Genomic DNA, 17311 nt, shown 5'->3' on the forward strand with positions numbered 1-17311 from the left:
TTGAAGATAAGTCAACATACGGAACTTGGGTTGAGTGTATGAACCAGAACATGCTGAGAAATATTGCATTGCAAAATGATTTAAATGCCTCATAACAATACGGATAATTCTCATATAGTAGAGGACAGTTCAGGCATTTACTGGGTCAATGGAAATAGTGTGATGCCGATGCAAGCTTAAAAGTATCTAAATTGATTTGTTTTCTTGCAATTTGGTCCCTCATTCTAGTCGCATCATATTCATAAAACTATATGCTTTTATTTTCATTCAATAATTTTATATTGAAACCTTCCATTATCATTTCAGGAACCATATGGCCGAAATTAATCTATTTTAAATTCATATATATAGCAATATGGAAACTCTTCCGATGCATGAGAAAATTTAATCGGAGTTTCCAAGGAAAAAAATAGCTCTCTTGTAATTAAGGTTAAGTAAAACTCAATCTGAAATAATTGAATTTTCAATTTGGTTTGATGTTAAAAAAATTTGATTCAGTTTGACTCGATTCGTTATTTTATAAATTCTACTCATTTAAAAAAAATCAAATTGAGTTATAAAATAAAACTCAAATAACTTGAAATTTTTATTAATTAATGGATTGGTTTTGAAGTTAGAGTCGAGTCCCTCAACTCTGCATAATATATGTATAAAGAAATATATATAAATATCATATGTGATTATAAAAAACCATTTAAATTGAAATTAAATAGTACCATAACATTATGAATATTTACAATTAAATTTAAACAGAATTTTGAACAACTCGACTCAACTCAAATTTCTTAAACTCGACTAGAAAAAATTTCAAATAAAGTTTGAGTTATAAAACAGGACTAGTAAACTTAAGTATAATTTTTTTTGATATTTTATAATTTCTCCTTATTATAAAATATTTTAGAGATATCATTTTAAAAAGTAGCACGTGGTCTATACATCTTTTGGGACAAGTATGATTAAATTATCTGGTAATAATAATCAGTTAAGATACTATTATCAGTTAATAATAATTACTTAAATGTTAGTTTTGTTGTAACAAAAAAATGTTAGTTTTGATGCGATTAAATACTAATAATATGTTTTTAGTGATGCGATTAAATATGCAGCTTCAGCTCCAAAATGTTGTAATAATAACTCAATCAACTCCAATACATTAAAGTCTTGAACACTAAAAGAAAAACGAAAATCAAAAGACCATTAACACCATATAAATTCCTAGTAAATAGAAGTGTTCCAAGCTTCTTAATGAAAATCTTGGGCAGCGAGGATGGGGCTTGCCTTGCACATGGCTTCCAGTGGCTCAAATTTAGGCACGGTCACTCCTTTACCTTCAGTCATATCAATTTCTTGGTCACCGTCCCTTTTCCAATCGAAGCATTGTATCAAAGACCCCAAAGCTAAGTTGAGCATGCGATGAGCCATGGCTGCCCCAGGACAAGCCCTCCTTCCCATACCAAAAGCCAACAACTTGTTCCCATCATCTTTGCCTCCATTCTCAACCCTTTCCGGCTTGAAACTCGTAGGTCATCCCACAATCCAGGGTCTCCTTGTATGGCCCATGCATTGATTAACACGATGGTGTTGCAAGGCACATCGTATCCACCTATGCAACACTCCTTGGATGTTCTATGTGGCACTAAAAGTCGGGCAGCCGGGTATAGTCGAAGGGTCTCCCACGTGATGTTTCCAAGGAAAGGTAGTTTAACCATATCTGATTCATCCATTAACCTTTCCTCACCAACTTGATTATTGATTTCTGCCTTGGCTTTCTTCAATACCTTTGTGTGATTCAGTAGGTTTTACATGGCCCATTCTAATGTCACACCCGTTGTGTCCGATCTGGCGAGAAGTAAAACCTGACATAGCAATTGTTAGGAAATTAGGTACGAAAAAATAATTATAGCGAAGATAACACGAAATAAAACATATGTAAGAGACAAGATTTAACATAATTCATCATTGTTTACCTCTACAAATGAAAAGAACGATGATCCACTATAAACATAGAGGTGACCAAGGGTTTAAATAAAAGTATTTCAAAAAATTCAATGTATATATCAAAACCTGGTGTTCCCAAAATACTATTTCATCATACTTATAAAATCATCTTTATAACATAAATCTCAAAATTGGGTAAGCTACGTATTTACTCACTCACCTATTTCCACGATTTTGTTTTGATCACCCAACTATTGTTTTCTTCAAAATCATGTCTAATGTTACGTTTTGTGTACTCGTCATTAAAAAATAAACAAGACGGTTGATCTGATAATTTTTTTCCAATGATGATGTGATATTAACTTATGGTGACATGTCAGCATCACCGTTCGTTTTTTAACGACGGGTGCCCAAAACGTAATATTATATGTGATTCTGGAAAAAATATTAATTGCGTGATCAGAATGAAATCACGAAAATAAGTGGGTGATTAAATAAGTAATTTATCCAATAAAATTTAACCTAATGTCTAATTAGAATCAACCTTTAACAACAATTTTCAAAATGGGAACACTCGAGATCTATAATAATAGTTTCATTTGAATAAACTTTCGGGAAAAGAATGCAATTAATCCTTAAATAAACAGGCAAAAGTTGACTTACGAGTATAAGCCCTTTGATAGTCAGATCAGTGTAGTTGTGAGGCTCTGATTCTAAGAAAGGAGATGATAGATCATCATATTTGCTCCATTTGCATTTCGACGCTCATCGATTAACCCTTGCAGGAAACCATCCACCCTCATGAACAGCCCCATCAATTTCTTCTCATAATTCATAGCCCAATTCAGTACCGGAAGATAATCTGCCGGATTCCCTGCTCCAGAATTTTCAACCACCTCTGCTACAAGCTCTCTGAACTCCTTTGCATCACTTTCATCCGTCACATCTTCACCACAATACCTCTTTCCCACCATCATTCTCATGAGATTATTGAGTGTCAAGTCCACAAACATCGATTTAAGCTCCACTTTGGCATAATCTTGACTTGAGTTACGAGGTAGTTTCAACAATAATCTTCGTACTTCGTCTTTCCTGATACCGGATAACTTGTTGAGTTGATACGGTGAGAAGAGTTCGATGGTACAGATACGACGTAGGTTGCGCCAATAATCACCGTACGGTGCGCCCATTATCGTAGTGTGGTTATAAGACAGGTGTTTGCTCAACAGCAGGTTAGGGCGGTTGGCTAACACGATGTCGTTCTTGGGCAATAAATAAACGCATTTAATAAAAAAGTTGTGATTATATGACAATAAATAAACGCAATTAATAACAAATTTCAGGTTTTACAATGCTTGAGCAAATCCAAATCATTTGCATCAATAAAATAAACGTTGAACTACCGAAATGATCACTTACCTTTCGTTTTTATACACTTTTGCTCACCAAATTCAATAAGTTTTAGTCACTTATGGAATTGATTGATTAAGTTTTGGTCACCGGGACATTGAATGCTACATTTTATTCTAATCCTTGAACTTTAAGTAAAATACTAATTTTGGGTCTTTTTGTAAATCAAAAACGCTTTAGGGACAAATTTTGAATTACCCCTTTATTTTTGCTTTTCTTCAACCTGCCAAAACCACAGCTTTCCTCCACCAGCACCGCACGCCCCCGTCCATAGGTTGTTCGTCTTCCCCGTCGCACGGTTATCTGGTGGTAGAGTCATCGATTGCTACCGTATTCCAAGGCCACTGGTGAGTCGTGAAAAAGCTGAGGTCCTTGCATTTTCAGGTTGAGATGCCTAAGGCGGTGCTATAGACTGTGGTAATTGAAAATGTCTTGTCCAAGAAGATATGGCAGTAAATGACTTTTCATATCAATCGTATTAGTTGACCGTTTAACATCAGCAAACGGTTTCAACATCAGAAGCTTTAATTTGAGGTTGAGAGGAGGAATCAGCAGATTCCGAGTCCATTCTACTACTCAAATACAATCAAAGTTACACTGGTAATATGAACAAAGTACACAAGTCTAAAACTATGAGTAAAAAACGCATTATCAAATCATCAATGAGTTGCAATACCAATTCAAGCAATCAATCCAAAACTATACCAAGAAAAAAGCATGTGTTCTGCAGTGCTTACTGAACAAAACGTATTCTTCACAATCAAAACATTGTCTACATTTTTTTTTATCTAAATAGGCATTTTGCTTTCACAAGGCCAAATTTAATGGAGTTTGAAATCTTCTGAAACAAATTTCGAGCAATGAAACTATAAAAATACCGCATTTTGCAACATTTATCATTGACAACTACAGAATTACTATTAAAGATAAATGTTCCAAAATGCAACAGTTTATCAAAATGCAGGGACCTCAGCTTTTGCACAAAGTGGGCTCATAGTTAATGGTAGAAATGAAATATTCTAACAAATTTGGGCTATGCTCCAAATTCAAAGTACATTGGCTGACTAACAAAGTGGGCTCATAGTTTCGGCCACAAGGAAGTCCTTAAAATTATTCCCTATATTATGAAGATGAGCCTATGGATGTTTATTACGTGTAAGACATAGGCATGATTTTAGTTAGAAAAGTGAAATTATAAAATTAAAAGAGAGTACCTTAAAAAATTTAAAAATAAAAAATATAAATTAGATGAGAATTTAAAATTTTAAGGAACGATCATCTCCGCCAACTCTATCGTTCCATCCTGATTATGTAAGCCGAGAATATGAGAAGAGATTGCAGTTTTACCCACCAAATAAAACCAATTGGATCATGAACGTAGAAAGCACCTCTCCATGTGGTATTATGAGTCTATAAACCTAAACATACAACCTTCCTTCATAGATTGTTTGACTTATAATTCCATCTGTGTGATGAATTTCGGTGATTTAAATCAACGATGCCATTTTAGAAGCCTATAATTAAATAAATGGCTTGTGGGACACTGAGCAAAAAGAAACAATATATCAGATAAAGGCCAAGACTTTGATATTTTATAGCTGTTATAGATATCAAGACCAAAGGTCAAATATTCAAGCTCTTTTGCTCAACTGATTTTGAATGCAAGTATGGTGATATTAGGGTTCCGGTTGCATGTTTTCTCGCTTCAGGGCTTGTATATTATACAATCTAGGATAAATTAACCCTAGCTAGGGGCATGAAAATGATATATTAAGTTAGATTATATAATTTTTTAATATTATAGATATCTAAAAACATTGTCTAGGAATAGATTCCAATCTGTATTTGATTAATCCAATAAAATCAAGCAAAGATTTTGCTTACAATTTGGTCTCCACCCTCCAACAAAACCTGGAAATGTTGACAAACATGTGGTATCTGATATACTATGCTACGATTTAATCCATGTCCTAGTGATATCAGACTATGAGGAATAAAAATAATTATTTTGGATTAAGATATTAAAATTATTTTTTAAGTTTAAAATATTAGAAATCTTATGACAAAATTTTGAATGACATTCAAACATTTTTTTTGTTAATATATCTTCTTATAAAATAATCAGTTGTTGTCGGTTATCTTTATAACACATCTAAAAACAATTCAATTGAACATTGAGAATTCAAGATAAAATTTATTTAATGAAGACTATAAAAAATCCATACGACTCTAAAATGATATTTTTAATATTTTATCAATTATTTGTAATTAAATTAAATAAAAGACTCTCTACATGTAATTTAGATAATTTAAGATCATCTGACTTCTTGTGTGTGTGTGTTTTCCTCTTCAATTAAGGTCATAGAAAATGTATTCATTGGTTATATAATCTAAAAGTTTTGAGAGGGAGCCTGTAAGCTAAGAAATGTAACCGAAACCATGTGAATAATATATTGTTGACAGGGAAACTAGCAAACCAATGGAAATGGAAAAAGCGTTACATTCAACTTTGTATTTAGAAATATTTAATGGTAAATTACACAGTTATCTTTTCAATCTTATTTTACTCACTAAAGTTTAATTTTTTTTAATTTAATCATTCAACTTTCAAATTACTCATATTCTGATCACTCTACCATGTAAATTATAAAATTTGTTATGACATGGATTATTTTATTTTTTTTATTCTATCATGGCATTCTTTTTATTAATATTTAATGAAAATAAGGATTTAAAATAATAAAATTAAAATCACCAAACCCTACTTTCTACCCTAACACCGTAACCTCAATCAGATAACAATCATAGATTTAAAATAATACGATAATAAAATAAAAATTAATGCCAAGAAGTTCCCAAGTTCTAGTATATTTAGGTTTCCGATCATAGATCCCAACGGTCAAAGCACGACACGTCTAATAAAGAATAACATATCTCAATCAGATAACAATCAAACAGTGAAAAAGTAATAAATTGGGGCTATTTGGTTCGGGCTTTAATTTAGTTTTCTTGACTTTTGGACTGGTTTCACGGAGATCTAAATCGAAGGATTGGAAAGGAAGAGGAAAAGCTTTCTTTCGACACCATTATCAACGCAAATGGTGACCAGAGCATGACGACATACGACGACCATGGTATCAATTTGTGGATTTAGGTTATTTTCCAACAAAAGGAACAATGGATTTGCATTCAGAAGGGTCGAACGAGTTTGATGTGATATTTTGAGACTTATCGATGACGGTGGTGGTCGATGACGATGACCAGAATGACGGCCAGCACAATGGTTAGATTCTATGTTGGTTTTGGTCGAGAGATAGAAAAGGAAAAAAGGAATAAGAAGAAGAAAGAAAGAAAGAAGAAATTAGGGAAAATGAGATAAAATTATGTTTTTATAGGAAACCAAATGATGTTGTTTTGAATTGAATTTGTTTTATGTATGGATCCGAAACGATGCCGTTTTGGTATAAGTTGTCATGTTATAATACTATTGATTATTTAACAATGAAATGAATAAAAATATGAGTAATATAAAAATTCAATAATTACATTTTAAAAAAAAGTATTTTCAATGACCATAATAGATATGAGATGATAAAGGAGTAATAAGCCGTGTAATTTATCGAAAGAAAAAAAAAGATGTTTCACGAGCCAGGATACATGTATTCATTTCGAAAAGAATAGCGATGTTGTCTCTAAATCAAGAAAGAAAAAGATTACACACATGCATGCATGATAATCATTATGATGTACACAAGTCTTGCTGTCAAATCCTCATTCACAAATCAATATATATATATGAATTTCAAGGATAAGCATGCAGGCGACAATTTATCTTTTAGTTGCTTCTCATAAACCACTTTGACAAGCAACTAATGGAAGAATAATGCAGCCAAAACGCCAATTCATTCAAAGTATTGTTACTTAAATATATCAAAAACTTGAAAATAAAAACATGTCGTATTCTGTACTAAACCCAGTGGTTGTAACTTGTACCTCTTTGTTCAAACTCTCTTCATATTTGGTTTGCCATTTTTTTATTTAATCTTGAATAGTCATAAGGTATTATTTGTTTAAAATCTTTCTTAACAATCGATATAACACACTCTACAAACGTATCTACTCAAACTTAAAGACTTCTAAGAAAAACAACGTTCCCCTTTTAACTATTGATGAGTTATTGTTTACCTTTTTTTGTTTTTTTTGACAAAGCATTTGGGGTATGTCTTGGACAGTGACTGTATAATTTGGAAGACAATACTGAAGGGAAGACATCATATTGGTTTTGTATTGCCAGATATAAGTGAATGTATAGCTTTGACTCTGAATTGTCGCCCTCAAATAGGAAATAGTTGATTAAAATTGTATCCCACATGGAAGTCATTTTCCTTGAACCAATTATTTCTAATCAAAATATAAGCATATAACATGCACACCAGTTTTGTTTACATGTGCAAATTTGCAAATGCAGTGAACCTGATCATGCACAAATTCGTAGCTGTAAAAATTGGTCTTAATAAAAAAAAATGAAATATATTTATTTCAATTGAGTAGAGGTCGGGATGTTATTGTTGTGGTTTGGGAATCAACTTTGTGGTGATCGATTTATAATAGAACCTCTACGTTTTTAATCACCTCGATTCATTCCTCATATATGAATCTCTGCAGATGATCGTCAAATTATTATTATTTTGTTCATGCTGGTGGTTCCAACAAATTCTTCCAAATAACTTTCACGATCGCAATTTGCTTATTCCTCCATTCTTTAACCTTTCGGGCTATAATTCTTTAACTTGTCGGACTCACTAATTTATCTTTAAGGGTCAAGTTGAGCTTAAGTTTAACAGACTCGGGGTTGATATATATGATGGATCCGTATGGTATTTTCAAAGCATCGAGACGATTATAATTTCGACTCAATTGAAATAATAACTCAAATCGATATATTACAGAATTAAATCTCGAGCAAAGATTAATTTTGTTTTTTAATCAAATTGAATGATCTTTTTCATAAAGAAACCTTCCAGATATTCTATCATCAACTTCCTAGTCAACATTTTTTTTTCTCTTTTAAAGTCTGTGGATAGTTAGTAATTTATGTCTACTAAAAGCAAATTTGCAGTGGTTGAAAAATTAATTTAACCTTATTTTCAGCTTCTTGAATCAAATGGCATCTTGAAAGCTGATTTGTCACAAAATGAGCCTTTTCAAAGATATATATAGAATCTGATAAATTTTGAAGATGTAGTCGATCCTTCTTCCAACATTTCCTTATCTGTTCATAGATGTTTCGATATCACTCCCCACAATCAATTCTCCATTTTTATGATGTTCATTCAAGATACATGCCATATGGACCATTCTCGACTTTTCAGAGTTCCTCGCTTGACAAACTGTTTGAAATCAAAAACTATTCTTTTATATTAGTTTTTTTCAAAAATTGCATTTACAAATTAAAATAAACTTATCAAAATAGTTATCGATTTTCCATTTTATGATTGTGTGAATTTTCTTTAAAATAGAAATTTATGCACTGATTTTTCAAATAAAAAAAAAAGTTATCTGCTGATAATATGTACCAAATATGAATCCATGAAGGCTGAAGCAAGCAATTCCCCCCCCCCCTATGTTGCCCATGTATTAATGTCAATGTTTGATATATGCATTTGTGAATTTTCAATCAATCTTATAATCAAATATATGTGTCAATGGCAACCTGCAAGGAAATCATCATCATCATCATCGTAATAATAATAATAATAATAAAAGTCATTCCCAGAAGATGGTGGAGAAAACAATGGCATTTGTAATGGAATTGCCATGCATGATTATATAATCAAATGCAAAAATCCCCACCTACTGTCGTCATATAAATTTGTTACTAGTGAATCTCCACATCAACCACAATAAATTACACAAAACACAAATTCTAATTATCTTATACTTAATATTCATTAAGAAAGAATGTCACGTATATTTATATATGAATAAAAATAATTAAATTTCAAAATAATATTTAAAAACCAAAAATAAACGTATCAGTCACGTTCACGCGACTGCTGCGACGACCTTAATGCCAAGTATTTTGTTCTTACAAGTATAATATATTTTATTTAAATAATTCCAATTTGATTTGAAAGGTTATTAATTAATTAATGATTAAAGGGTTTTATTAATCAAAGTCGTATAGTAGTAGTTGTTAATTTCTCCCTCCTAAGCAACAACAAGTTGCAGCCTAGGCACGGCCGTCTCTGTTATTTTTCTTCTCCTAGGGAAAGCCGGCAAAGGGTCGCCATCATCGAGCAACAGCCGAACCAGAAAAAGAGCCGCGTGTGGTCCGGCTGACGTTTAGGCTTTGACCAATCTGACATGGCACTACACGTGGGACCCACATGTCGGGTTCTTTTATTACCAAAATTACGTGTCACGGGGCTCACGTGTCCCCTTCCCGTGGTACACTTAGGGGACACTAAAGATGTAATTGCAGAACACATAATTCCATGGACTTCCCTCCAAAACACAAACTATTCCTTCGGCTCTACAAGTTACCGACGTGGCACACACAAAATGCTTGCCTCCTCTATATAAGCAACCCTGACCTCCCCCAGCTTCTCCCACACCTTGGCCTTTAATTAGCAATCCATTTGCTTTGTTAATTGCTTATATTTCATCCTCAATGGCTGTTGATTCAACTCTCCCCTCTGCAGTTGGCGCCTCCGTTTGTGAGAAAGATGCCAAAGCTCTTGTATTCATCGAAGAGATGACGAAGAATGTTGATTCGGTTCAAGAGAGGGTTTTAGGTGAGATCTTAAGTCGAAATGCCGAGACTGAGTACCTCAAACGGTTCAACCTCAATGGAGCTACGGACCGGGAAACATTCAAGTCCAAAATCCCTGTTGTCATTTACGAGGATCTTCAGCCTGAGATCCAACGTATCGCCAATGGTGACAAGTCTCCCATCTTATCTTCTCACCCCATTTCGGAGTTTCTCACCAGGTACCAGTTTTAGCATTAACTATGGGATTTTATATCTTTTTGTACTCGTTATGAAGTAGTTTTGGTGATCCAATTTGCAGTTCTGGGACTTCTGCTGGGGAAAGGAAGCTGATGCCAACTATTCATGAAGAGTTGGATCGTCGTCAACTTTTGTATAGCCTTCTCATGCCCGTAATGAACCTGTGAGTATTTTTGCAGCCCTGGGATTTTATGTTATTGGTTGAATACAAAAGGTTGATGTTTTTGTGTTTTTCTTGATGATAGTTACGTGCCGGGATTGGACAAAGGGAAGGGTCTTTATTTCTTGTTTATAAAAGCTGAAACAAAGACCCCAGGAGGGCTTGTGGCACGCCCCGTTCTTACCAGCTACTACAAAAGTGAACACTTCAAGAACAGACCATATGATCCTTTCAACATGTACACCAGCCCCAACGAGACCATTCTTTGCCCCGACTCTATCCAGAGCATGTACGCCCAGATGCTCTGCGGCTTGATCATGAGGGAAGAGGTCCTTCGTGTCGGTGCCGTCTTCGCTTCCGGCCTACTCAAGGCCATTCGTTTCCTTCAGGTCAACTGGAAACAATTTGCTCATGACATCCAAACCGGGACCTTAAACCCTAAAGTCACGGACCCTTCAGTTCGCGAATGCTTGAGCAAAATCTTGAAACCTAACCCTCGACTTGCTGCGTTCGTTACCAAGGAATGCTCGGAGGAGAACTGGGAGCGCATCATCACTAGGATTTGGCCCAACACCAAGTACCTTGATGTGATCGTAACTGGAGCCATGGCTCAATATATTCCCACCCTCGAATATTACAGTGGTGGCTTGCCAATGGCTTGCACCATGTACGCTTCGTCCGAGTGTTATTTTGGTCTTAATCTCAACCCAATGTGTAAACCATCCGAGGTTTCATACACCATCATGCCAAATATGGCTTACTTTGAGTTCTTGCCTCATGAATCATCCGCCCCGGAGCTGTCTCGTGACTCACCGCCGCGCCTCGTCGATCTTGCTGACTTAGAAGTCGGCAAAGAATACGAGCTCATTGTCACCACTTACGCCGGGTTGTGCCGTTACAGAGTCGGCGATATCCTCCGAGTCACCGGTTTTCACAACACCGCTCCGCAATTCCGTTTCATTAGGAGAAAGAATGTATTGTTGAGCATTGATTTCGACAAAACCGATGAGTCCGAGTTGCAACAAGCCATAGAAAACGCTTCGGTCTTGCTTAAGGAATTCAGCACCAGCGTCGTTGAATACACGAGCTACGCGGACACCAAACATATACCCGGCCACTACGTCATTTACTGGGAACTATTCGTGAAAGACGCTGCTAACACCCCGACCGACCAAGTTTTGATCCAGTGCTGCTTCGAAATGGAGGAATCATTGAACGTAGTATACCGTCAATGCCGAGTTGCAGACTCAATCGGTCCACTGGAGATAAGGGTGGTGAAAAACGGCACGTTTGAGGAGTTAATGGACTATGCAATTTCAAGGGGAGCTTCCATAAACCAATACAAAGTTCCAAGATGTGTAAGCTTCACACCCATCATGGAACTTCTCGACTCAAGGGTGGTTTCTAAGCATTTCAGTCCAGCTTTACCACACTGGGAACCTGAACGACGTCGTTGAGCACACTTTGCCTGATAGCATCAACACTTGGTATTGGAGAAAAAAAGGAATAAAAGTTGAAGAAATAATCTGCCTTGCAACCAACCAAAAAACAACAGCATCTTTACTGCAAAAAGGCAACAAAAAAAATCAAACAAGTAACAGTGGTCTCCTTATGTTGTACAATTTTTAATTTAATTATGTTTTAAAAGTCTCTTTTTTTTCATTATGTTTGTGTAATAAAGATAAGTTGATATGTAAATGTATTTGGGTTTTCTTGTCCACTGCATCTGGCATCTCTCTGTCACTGTCTGGTCCCTTCCCTTGCAATTGCTTCTTAGATCTGTCTTTTCTTCCTTATCATAACGATGATCAAGAACAGACATTAAAGACAAGTAGGTCAAGAACATGAAATTACTGTAATGATGTTTTCCATGCTTTATTTTATTATGTCTATTTATTTCAATCTCAAAGCCGTTTTCTGCATGGATTTAGCTCACATGCTACATATTCCAATATCACTTCTTATTTATTTATTAGAAAAATGCTCTGATGATAGAATTTGTTTTGATGACAGATTATGTTTCAGTTGCTGATGAAGTCATTTGTTTGGAGGGATGTAAGAGATTTAGGTTCCGTGGATTGATTCTTGCTTTTATTACGAAGTCTTAGATCTGTTTGTTGTTTCTTTCTTCCTTATTCTGCTTGTGTGCAGTGTACTACTACTATTATTTTAATATTTTTAGCAATACTCCATGTAAATCCGAGGCTCAGAATTTTAGAAAGCTGGTTAGTGATCAATTAATTACTTAAACATTAATATTGTCTAACTCTAGAATAAAATTATTTAAATTTACCATTAATATATTAAATAATAAACCTTTATAATAACGAGAATACTTAATTAATAACTTGTTTTCCTGCAAAATTTTCTACATAGTCTTGTTTTCTTGTGAGTGTTTACTAAGCTGAACAATTAAGTAATTAATGAAAATGAGATTTGGTAAATGTAATTAAGGTAAATAATCCTTGTAAACTTATAGATTTGGTGAATGTTTTGGTTTATATAATATAAAATCACGTCTCTTTACCATATTTTGCAAGCAATAACTTCACAAACAGCAAACAGAAAAACTAAACCAGCATACCGAAATTATGAATTCACTATCTATGTATAGCAATTTAAAGGGAGAAAAGACCTAATTGAAATTTATTAAAAGAGAAATGAGCTTTTAACTTAAAGAAGCTCTGAACATGCATGCACGACATTCTTTTAACACGGTTTTAGAAAAAGGCAACTTGTTTATTGTTAAAGTCTTTAACTTTTTCTTCCAAAAGTAAAAATCTTTTGAATACCGCTTAATATGGTTTAAAACGGAATTTGGGTTTGGATTAAATCAGTCGACAAACCACTGATTTCTTTTATTTTCTTGAATTTAGGAAACTAATAATTGAGGCGGCTAGAGCCAAAGATAATGGAGATGGTGATGTCCCCTTTGCTCTTTCACTTTCAGCGGATCGAGAAACCATACGACGGAGTTGAGGTTTGAATTATTGCCGCTCATGTTCCCCGCTTCGTTACCTCTTGCCCTTCCCTGTAGATATTACATGACATAAAATCAATTAATATTGTATTAATTACATAACTAATTAATAATGCATATACTTATCAATTAACTTGCATGTACCCAAGGCATTCCCTTCCCATGGGTTAATTAACCGTATACACAGTGATGATCGAGGGGTGATTGTCTCGTATAAAAATTTTAAATTCTCATATATTTTAGATATATTTTTATATTTTCTATTTTCTATTGATATTATGTTATGTTTTTTCTATATTAAAATTCTATAAATTTGTCTATCCTAAAATATTATAAATCCGTCTCCTAACATAAAGTCATATGTCTATCTCTGAATATAAGATATCATCATGTATGTTTAGTCTTACCTGTTGTATGCTGCCCATATTCCTAGGAGGGAAATTTGCATTGGCAATCCCAGACGTCGATGGACGGTACATATACCCATCAATATACTCTTGAAGATGAAGATATCTCATTGGCGATGCTAAATTTCTGCAAACATCAAAACCAGATGTAAATTGTGTGTGAGTGAGGTACAATAAATAACTTAACAAAATGAGTAACTTTCATTAAAGACCTTGAGGGTTGTTGAAGTGCATTTGATTCATCAGTAAAATTTATTGGAGCTTGAAGATTGTTGTGTGACGGCCAGTTCATCAAATTGTAGTTCAGACTTCGTGGTATCATAGCCTGGCCACTTGCCTTTTGTGCATCAAATGCATTCACGACACCAAAGCCATAAAGTATATCGGAAAATTTGTGATTATGGTTCCTTTCACCCAATATAATACCTGGAATCACACAACTCTAGTCTATATTCTATATGCATGCCATAAATTTTAACTAGGGTTAAATATATATATTTAAATTTATTCCATATTATCATAAACATTAAATTCAAGTATTACTCCAATCAAGCCTTTTTGGCAAGTATTTAGTTAACTACTTTTCAAGATTTTAAATGCCAGCCATAGCAATGAATAAAGAGCATAGTATCAAGCATGATTAGATATACATGAATAAAAAAAAATAGATCTTGAAGATCTAAATGAAGAAAACTATCAAGAAACAACAATACATGAAACTGTGATTGAAGATAAACGAGAACCTGATAAACTACAATTAGATCATAATAATTCACTAACTTTTTTTAAATTGATAAGGACCAAAAATATATGAGGGTGAAAACTGAGGAAAGAGGTGCAATCACCATTTTAAAAACTAAAACTATATGAATGAATCTTTTATTTATTAATATGAGAATTTTGTACAAAATCATAGAAGAGATGTGGAGGATTGACAAACTCATCAGATTATAGGAAATTGTGAAAGTCATCGATTAATTGATTAGTTTAAAATTAGGGTTTATAATCGTTAATGTAGGTAATAAACTTACGATTAATGTTTTGGCTTCTTCTTTCAACCTCTACTTGAGAGGAAATAAGAGAAGATATAAAAGGTTATATTGATGAAGATTTTTCAATTCGTTTTCAGAGGCATATGGTAATGAAAATTTTGTATGTCTTGTGCGAGATTGATGAAAAAACAGACTATGTGATAAGATACAAGAGACTTAGATAATCGTTTGTCAGAGAGGGAAAGAAGAAGACATGTAGTGACTGTTAAACAACTGAACCTAACTTCAATTGATTTATTTATGGAGGGAAATTCACATATTTAATGAGGAAGAGATGGTCATTCTTGATGCACTATTCATTACATTGGACCATGGAAGTTGTGAGCTATGTTTAAAGAAATGTATTTGTTAAGGTTCCATTTTTTTTTTAAAAAAAACATAGATTTAACGGTCAATGTTTACTAAAAGAGTTAATTGATGAAATTTTAGAATATATAAACTTAATTAGATGCAAAAATATTTAAGGTTTTAATTAATTTTTTCAAGAATTTAAGAACTTAAATCCGAAACCAAATTATTATAAAAGATTAAAACTAATTTGATTATATATACATATATTTATTTTTGTAAGATTTGTAAATTGAAAATATCTTTGAACAAATGAGAAATCTCTTTATACACATTATTTTATGAAATTCAGTTACATACATATATATATATATAATATTGATTCATTCAAATATTTGAGTTAATATATAGTAAATTATTTAAAGTGACTTGTATTTTATTAAATATGAACATCACTAACATATCACCACTCTCCACTCATATATAGATAGCCTAAAAGGACAAAGAATGAATTTAATTTGTATATCTTTTATCACATTGTTTCTATTAAATTTCATATCATGATATAGGTTTTGACTCAGTACATACGATAGTAATTAATTATTTGTTAACAATGAATAAGCATCAGTAATGGGTAAGATATAGTTTGTTTGTTTGTTTTTACATGGCATGGCACAAAGGTAAGTTCATATGAAGTTGGCTGAACAATACGATTTGCTTCTAAAAACGTCTGCAAAATTTCTTCGAATCTATATACAAAATCCGAAAATCAAATTACTAATAAGATTAAAGGATTTATCCAAAAAGAAAAATACAAAATATGAATGAGTCAAATGAGATAAAAACTCAAGGAGGGATGTGAAAAAGAAAAGAAGAAGAGAAAATGAAACCTTTTGTTGGCATCGAAAAGGAAGAGGCTTCCAGCTGGAGAGAAGATAAGAAGAGCAGCCTCCACATCCCAAAGAGCTTTCTTGACAAGCCCACTTTTTCTTTAGGCGAAAGCTATATATATGCCTATAAGTTGTGTTCTCAATTGTTTTTCATCTGCACTTTAGCCCTACCCATTTCTCTCTTCTCTTGATTTTAGGTTTTCTTTTCAATTATCATATCCCCCTCTTTCATTTTGTTTAGGTCCACTAGACTACAAATTCAATTTAATCCCTTTTTTGGTGCCATGCAATAACTTTGGTTTCATCCATTTAAGCACATTCTTTTATTAAAGATACAGAGCAGCAATCATTTGTCTAAACTAATCCCCCCATTCACATTCCATCTATATACTATATCATAAATAACAATGTTTCCACGCGCTTTTTTGGTTTTTTTTAATAGCGATGGTTGATTATAAGCGTACATACACTTACAGATACAACTATTTGAACCCAAAATCTCCATAGAAAATAATATTCTCTTTTATAAGTGAGATCACTTGATGAATTTACGTTTTTTATAACTTTCAATTTTAGAATAATCGAGGATATGTTAGGTGTCACCAATAACACAAACTCATCAAGTTAGGTTCAGTCCATCAGTTGAAATACTCGTTGCAGTTCAACATATCACAAGTAGCGTTACCACCAACAAGTGCTCATCATGAGACCCTGAACTATCATAGTATCTACAATGTTTCTCAAAACAACATATGAAACTGGGAAAAAGAAAAGAAAGGAAATTGTCCTGGATGGGTCCATCAAATCTACTATGGGGCTAATTTCCGATATCTCTTGATAAGGTTTGGTCCATGAAATCATTGTCAAATGATTTTCTATGTTGTTTTAAACCGACACAAAGCATTAGAATCACATTTCTACGCAGTTGCTAATCGATTAAATCAAATCGAATGATAAGATTTTTTTTAGTCAAACTAATGAATTCTATCTTATCAATTAAACTTGACTTGAAATTATACCAAGTCGGGGTGAAAGAAAAAGTTATCTCTTAAAATTTGTCTTTATAATTACAACATAATATTTTTCAACCACATAATAAATGCATTATTGTACTTTTACCTATCGACTTGTTTTTTTTAATATAAAAAAAATCATTAATTTTATTCAAAATAGA

The 17311-nt window shown here is 33.3% G+C and overlaps 1 protein-coding gene and 1 pseudogene across 1 annotated transcript; one reads left to right on the plus strand and one right to left on the minus strand.

Moving 5' to 3' along the window:
- Positions 1 to 1242: 1242 nt before the first annotated feature.
- LOC120206804 lies at positions 1243 to 3667 on the minus strand (annotated as a pseudogene).
- Positions 3668 to 9996: 6329 nt separating this feature from the next.
- LOC120206869 (probable indole-3-acetic acid-amido synthetase GH3.1) lies at positions 9997 to 12097 on the plus strand. Its single transcript, XM_039206445.1, has 3 exons — positions 9997 to 10341; positions 10422 to 10523; positions 10606 to 12097. Exons 1-3 carry the CDS (start codon positions 10022 to 10024, stop codon positions 11975 to 11977), a joined length of 1794 nt encoding a protein of 597 aa, XP_039062376.1. The 5' UTR covers positions 9997 to 10021; the 3' UTR covers positions 11978 to 12097.
- Positions 12098 to 17311: the final 5214 nt, after the last annotated feature.

The sequence above is a fragment of the Hibiscus syriacus genome, unplaced genomic scaffold (assembly GCF_006381635.1).
Source record: "Hibiscus syriacus cultivar Baekdansim isolate YM2019G1 unplaced genomic scaffold, ASM638163v2 tig00014064_pilon, whole genome shotgun sequence".
Taxonomy (NCBI): domain Eukaryota; kingdom Viridiplantae; phylum Streptophyta; class Magnoliopsida; order Malvales; family Malvaceae; genus Hibiscus; species Hibiscus syriacus.

What these genes read in the sequence shown, in the direction of transcription:
- LOC120206869 (XM_039206445.1), top strand. Translation starts at nt 10,022, where the DNA reads ATGGCTGTTGATTCAACTCTCCCCTCTGCAGTTGGCGCCTCCGTTTGT. An exon ending in ATTTCGGAGTTTCTCACCAG is followed by an intron (nt 10,342 to 10,421) that starts GTACCAGTTTTA and finishes TCCAATTTGCAG; the next exon opens with TTCTGGGACTTCTGCTGGGG. An exon ending in CTCATGCCCGTAATGAACCT is followed by an intron (nt 10,524 to 10,605) that starts GTGAGTATTTTT and finishes TCTTGATGATAG; the next exon opens with TTACGTGCCGGGATTGGACA.